Below are 6319 nucleotides of genomic sequence, written 5' to 3'. Positions count from 1 at the left end.
AACTGGGAATTCTCAAAACATTTCTTCTACCACAGAGAAGCCCAAAGGGATGTGAGTTGTTCAAGTATATTTTATGTGCGTTCCTTATTTATATGTAAAAATGTACTATGAAACTTTTACATAGTACATCCTAACAGACAAAAAGAGAAAGAAAAAATATATGTGCAGAAATGTACAAAAGCAAAGCATTCAAATTCTAATTCCATAGAAGTTACAAAAATCTTCCCATAGCAGTGGATTCACTGTAATATGCGCAATACGGAATGAAGCAGCATCTTTCCTTTTTCTTTTCCCTGAATAAACTCCCTCATGGGAAACTTCACGGCTTTTCAAAAGTGTAAACAGAGTCAGGATGCTTGGTTTCTATACCAACCATGCCAGCTTCTCTTTTGTTTCTCATCTGTTTATTCATTTAATCAACCAATATTTACTGAGTACCACAAATATTTATTGTATATGTAGATACTGGTGGGAAAACCAGGAAGATTAAAATAGATCCCTGTCTTCATAGAGTTTCTAATCTAGTGAGGGAGAGGAATACTACATACTCAAATAAAGGTGCAACTACTGGGGTCCACAGGCCAGCTGGGGCTTCCTCCCACTGAGGGGTGGATAAGATGGGCTGGAATCCCCGAGCCGTGTCCCCTGGTTGGAAGCTCTGCTTGGCACGTGTCCCCGGGCTGGCCTTCCTGTCTCATGGTTTCCTCTGCCTTTAGGTGCCCATTCTGGGATGAAGCAGTCACTGTTCTGCACCTCTGTCAAAACAGGCATTAATATATCCATTCCTCAGTCTCCACAAGACACACATTGACTTAAAGCATGTGCACGCGTGGCTAACTCTAACCCACATTCAGTGGTAACAGGCACAGCCCACAGCAGGGCTGCACCTTCTCACTGGGCTTCCATCTCTTTCAACGCTCAGCCTTCCACCATCCCACTGGTGCTTTTTCCTTCCACGTCCTTTCTCTCCTTTCTCTTCGCTCCCCTTCCTACCGCTGCCCAGAAGCAAACGAGCAACCAACCACAACAAAGACAATAAACAACAAAAAATTTCCTTTTATTTTTTCAGGGAGCCTGGCTATCTATTTTGTTACTTGGGCTTCTGAAGACACTCGTGCGCTCAGAGTTATACCTTCTACTCCACAAGGCTCATCTATATGTTGTACTCAACAAAGACATTTGCTATCCTGAGAGAAATGATGTTGCCATCTGTTAATATATATACACATACATACATAGTTAGCCTGGATATATTACAAATTATGATACATGCTCTGACAGAAAAGTAGGAGGCAGGTACAACAAAATACAGTATTAGAATGGAGAGCCAGCTTTAAAATGAGACAGCAGGGTAGTCAGACTCCTCTGGGAAAGTATGACATTTCTGAAGCCTTAGCCAGGCACAGGGCGTGGGGGAACAGCACTGCCAGCAGGGGGCGGTGTGTGCAGAGGTCTGGAGATGGGGAGGCGTGTGGAGCCCTGGAAGAACTAACTGCAGAGGCCAGCACAGCTTCGTTCTAAACAGCAAAGGGAGCATGGTGGGGACAGGGTGGCCAGGAGAGAGCGGGCCAGATCACATGGGACCTTGCAGGCCACATAAGTCCTATTTTTTGTTTCTTGGCTCTTCCCTAACAAATGAAATGACAGCATGAATGATCTTTTCTAAACTTTGAATTTATTGATTTTTGAAGAGGAAACAGTCATGCCAAAGCTGGCAAACTTATATAGACATACACACACACACATACATACACGGTACGTAAAGCACTGAGGGCCATGTCGTTTGGCATTATTTAGTCTATTCTATAGCCATTCACATGATTCTGGGTCAGCCAGGTAATTAGCTGAAAATTATCTTCATATTCATTTTCCCTCCACAGGAATGTTTCCTGAGAAGAAACCTGGAATATGAGAGTTTCTGTAAGAGTTTTTAAAAAATGTTGCCTGCCAGCAGCACATGAATTCTCTTTTCAGGACTTGTATCTGCCCAGCCGACACACCCATTTCTGCCCCCCACCCCCAGAGTACAAGTAGCTTCTTGCTCGACCTTGCACCTTACTGTTGATTGGCAAGGCATGGCAGTTTACCACCAGGGTAAACTGCCCTCTCTGTTGCATTCTTGTGGAAAAGCACTTTTTTGGCTTATGTCCCCAGGTATTCACAGGTACTGAAAATGACATACACGTATGTCGTGGACATTGTACCCACTGCTCTGCAAATGTTAATGTGGCCCTTAGCACTTCACACGTCACAGTAGATTCACATACTCATGGTGATGCCCATTCTGTTATTTTCCTGGAAATAAATTATTTTGTTTGCTCGCCCAGCCCTACCTAACACAAACCATCTTACTTTTCTTTTCCATTCTTACTTTTCAACTACCAATATCCATGCCTTTTAAGCTGTCTTTTTATTGAAAGTAATAAATTAAGACATTCATCTAGAGGTGGTTTCACCTTTGCCTGAGAATCACCCGCATATACATTATTAGCACGTTCATAGTGCTGGGTGTACGGGAATTCGTTTCAGTAGCAACAACATTCACTGACCTTACAAGGAAAAACTTTCCATTTACGATACTGGTTAATCTTACACAATTGTAACTTTCCATACAGAATAATACTTAAAATAATACTTTAAAATGACATTTTGAAGAAGTGGTATCTTCTGTGGCTTTTTCTCAAAATGAAGCCATTGGCCATAGTCTGAGATCGAGTTTGCTGGAAGTGTTAAGACTCCATCTGATCATCCTGTGAGTCAACGCTTATAGTGGAACCTTGGCTACTGGTATCAACAGTTTCATAGGACTTTTGGTCTTTGGCAAAGTTGATGAAAACCTGATTTTTCAAGGAAAATAAAACCATTAGTGCCCAGTAGGCCAAAGGAAGAAATAAGGTTAATTAACACACACACACACACACACACACACACACACACACTGGAAAAGCAAATAAGAAAACTAGATTTTATAGGGGCATGCTCACACATATATACACATGCTCACTAGAAGACCTTTTAGATATTCAAACATAACTGGGGTTTGAAAATAGCACCTATATCTATGATTGTATTTATGACTATGATTATATTTAAAACCATCATCTAAATCTAAAGCTATAACTGAGTATCTGTAGCCACATATCTGTATCCATGTGATATATATCAATATCAAGTATAAACAAGGAGCCCAGCCTCAAGCCCTTATCAGATGTTTGTTCACAAATGTTGAGAGAAGTTTCATTAGTTTTAAGAGTCAATGCACTAAAATAAAATTTGTATAGAAAGCCCATATTAACAGCATATTCAGTGAGCCAATTATTTAACAGGCAGACCTTTTTACTTTGTTTAAAATCATTAAATCTATTAGTCATAGATTAATCCGAAAATGATTTGAGAGTCTTTTTTTGCCAGGCATGGTGCTGGTAGCCGGTCATAAGTCAAAGACTAAATCTTCTGTGTGAGCGAAGCCATGATTGTCGAAAGCCCCCATTAAAATGCCTAAAGCCACATAAAGAAGTTGTCTGTAGAACGCAGCACCACACAATGACTCAGAGGCTCCTAAGGCCTTACTTTCAGATCCATCCCAATGATAGTTGCGATTGAACACTGAATATGCCATGTTAGTTGAACTGTACAAAATTAAGACAGTACAGAGGTTATAAAGGATTATCTATGAAGTCTCTAGATATTGAATGTAAATGTAATTAAGACAAATGATGTAAATGAAAGGAAAGGATTCTGCATTTGCCACTTTAATTGCCTGAATTGAGCAGATCTAAAGGTCTGGTACCAAATTCTCTCTAACTACCCCCATCCCACCCTAATCCAGGAAGCCAATCAATAGAAATGTTCTTTAAGAAACCTACCATGGAGAAACTAAGGAAAATGTTCATAGCTGTTTGTTTTGTTGGTGAAAATAGTGTTTTGTTGCCTTATGTATACATATAATCTTATGGATATAGATGTTGTATAGAATGGAGAAAAAAACTCTTTTTCTCTATTAAAAATAGTGCCTTTCACATATTTTTTTTAAAAAAAATCCCCACATGAAGTCAGAAATTAATTAGGCTCTTTGCTGAGTTTTTCAGGTGCAAGATTAGATATTAATTCAATTAAAAAGAAATTAAATGTCATTAAAAAGAAATAACCAAAATGCATAATAATTAATATGTGAAGTTGTGCACATGCATCGTATCTTACCTCTTCCAGAGTGGTCTGACTCACTAGGAAATTTGTAATATTTAAAGCAATCTTGTTGGTTTCCAGCAAATCAAAAATGTTTGCCACTCCTCCTGCTGTGACTGGTACATGATACTCCAGCATGCTAAGGTGCTGATCCTGTGGAACCAAAAGAAAAAATTTTATTTTACAATGTTGGGTAGTATTGACACGACTAGACATAACGTTACCAAGAGCTAAGGAAAATACTGAAATTCGTTCCACTGAAAATGATGAGACAGTGTAAATAATGGGTTTCTTTTGAAACTAACACCTTGCAAAGATGAGATGAAAAGTTTTATGAATGTCAAAAAGAAAACAAGTTAAGAAGCTAATGAAAATCCCAAGGCATTCTACATTCATATGAACTTACAAAGTCTTTATAATCTTGCTGGGGAAAAAAGTCTGTGGAATGGTATTTCACACGTCATATTGTGCTCAGCTCATACAAGCTTCCTAGTGATCAATTTTAGAAATTTTATTTTTATGTTAGAATTATTCTAAAAGGCTGGAAGTTAGCTGCTAAAGATGTTAGACTTCAACAGCATTGCCTAGAGGAAACTTCATTCAAATGATGTTGCACCTTTCCTTAACTCACCCTAAAATTCTTTTCAATTTCTTTATTTTAGTCAATAGTATCACCACCTATTTAGTAACCTATTCTTAGTGCCTTGGAGTATCTTTAACATCTTGCTTTTCCAAATATTTAATCCATTACCACATCTTATTTATTTTTCCTTTAAAATGTCTCTCAAGTTTAACCTTTCCTCTCTATTTGCACTATCAATATTATTAACTTGGTGCTCATCACTCTGCATTTGAGTTACTCCCTCAGCCTCTTCAGAAGCCTAGAAACTATATATACGGATTGATTCTGGCACAGAACAGCTAGGATAATCTTTCCTAAACACTAGTTTCATCAGGATGTTTTCTTATTCCAGAATCTACCCCTTCGACCTCTATGGATCAGATCAAGATGGTGTATTTCAGCCAGGTATTCAAGACTTCCTTCTCATTCCCTTGGGCATTGAACAGCCTTTCCTATCGGCTTGTAGTTGCATTATATCTGACACTGCAATCTGGCCATCTTGCTTATTTTCACTCTCAAAATGTTGTTCTGGCTATTTCCCTTCTAGAGACCTAGCAACCACCGAAGATTTGTAAAGAATGGTCTGCTTAGGGAAAAATCAACCTTTGTCATCATTGCATGTGCCTTGTATAGCCCTGGTCCCAGGAGAAACAGACCAGGGAGAATGTAATTTCATCACTCAGTGAATAAACACAGAAATTCACTAAAAGAAAAAGCATTACAACCAATACAATCTGTGCACGAAAGATGTCCTTTGCTTTTAAATTTGATTTAAATTTAGATGATAGAAAATGGGCTTTGATAAGAATCATGAAAACTATTATTTCCTGGAGAAGTTACCCAACGAAAGCTTGGGGAGGCTGAGGCAAAGGTATTTTTTGTAAAGATGAATTTTTTTTAAAAACTGCATTCTATTTTGTTGTCTACAATCACTTCACTTTAATATTGTGCCATACAGTTTATGAATTATCTTTGCGGACACTTAATCATTTAGTTCTCGCACCAATGTTGTGAAGTAGGTGTTATTGCCGTCACCCCTTATCTTCAGTTTTGCTTTCTGTGGTTTCAGGTACCTGTGGTCAACTGTGGTTGGAAAATATTAAGGGGAAAATTCCAGAAACAAACAATTCTTAAGTATTAAATTGCATGCCTTTCTGAGTAGCGTGATGTCATCTCTAGCCATCCACTCCATCCTGTCCAGGATGTGAATTATCCCTTTGTCCAGTGTATCCATGCTGTACATGCTACCTGCCTATTACGATGTAGGAAAAAACGGAGTGTATACAGGGTTTGGTGCCATCCATGGTTTCAGGTATCTGGGGGTGTCGGAATGCATCCCCCTCAGATAAGGGGGGACTACTCTATTTCTGTTTACAAATGAGAAAAATGAGGCTCAGAGATTTTAAACAAACGACTTGTTGGAAATCACACAGGCGTAGCCGGACCTCATCTAGGTCTTTCCAATTTCTTTTCATCATTCCACATCTGATTTCCTTTTAAAAACAATCATTT

At 38.7% G+C, this 6319-nt stretch overlaps 1 protein-coding gene across 1 annotated transcript in view; it reads right to left on the bottom strand.

Moving 5' to 3' along the window:
- Positions 1-2729: 2729 nt before the first annotated feature.
- ABCA12 (ATP-binding cassette, sub-family A (ABC1), member 12) overlaps positions 2730-6319 on the bottom strand; it is a 203578-nt gene continuing 199988 nt past the window's right edge. The window contains 2 exon segments of the mRNA XM_012651460.1: positions 2730-2837; positions 4201-4393. Of these exon segments, the coding sequence (XP_012506914.1) occupies positions 2730-2837; positions 4201-4393 (301 nt within the window).

This window comes from Propithecus coquereli, unplaced genomic scaffold (assembly GCF_000956105.1).
Source record: "Propithecus coquereli isolate 6110/MARCELLA unplaced genomic scaffold, Pcoq_1.0 Scaffold357, whole genome shotgun sequence".
NCBI lineage: Eukaryota > Metazoa > Chordata > Mammalia > Primates > Indriidae > Propithecus > Propithecus coquereli.
This window is presented reverse-complemented; position numbering and strand designations above follow the sequence as displayed.